The 389-nt window shown below is 48.1% G+C and overlaps 1 protein-coding gene across 1 annotated transcript in view; it reads right to left on the bottom strand.

The window, feature by feature from the left end:
* Positions 1-277: 277 nt before the first annotated feature.
* The window catches only part of SERTAD2 (SERTA domain containing 2), a 1,149-nt gene continuing 1,037 nt past the window's right edge, over positions 278-389 (bottom strand). The window contains exon 2 of the mRNA XM_010138603.1: positions 278-389. Coding sequence (XP_010136905.1) covers positions 278-389 — 112 coding nt within the window.

Below are 389 nucleotides of genomic sequence, written 5' to 3'. Positions count from 1 at the left end.
TACAATACATAATTCTTTCCTATCGCAGGATATTCGGTCTTCCTTGAGGAACCACTTGAAACAAAAATACATTAGAAGTGGTCGTACATGGATGAAGGCACTCCGACTCTGCTTGAAGCAAGAAACTAGTGTGATCCTTTTCTCTTCCAAAAAGGCAAGCAAGGACGCATGCACAGTGCTGTGAATCGGGGCGGAGGGACGACGGAAATCCTACCGAGGGAATATACTGGTACTTAAAACTGACAAGAAAACCCCAAAGTCGCTCTGTTTCTGTCTTTTAAGACCCAACGAGCACCTCCATGATGTGGTCCAGCTCTGTGAGGTCCATTTTGAAAGGCTGGTTTGGAGTCACTGGATGGCCGGCTTCGGGGGCGCAGGGTTCTACGGGA

This window comes from Buceros rhinoceros, unplaced genomic scaffold, assembly GCF_000710305.1.
Source record: "Buceros rhinoceros silvestris isolate BGI_N320 unplaced genomic scaffold, ASM71030v1 scaffold29746, whole genome shotgun sequence".
NCBI lineage: Eukaryota > Metazoa > Chordata > Aves > Bucerotiformes > Bucerotidae > Buceros > Buceros rhinoceros.
This window is presented reverse-complemented; position numbering and strand designations above follow the sequence as displayed.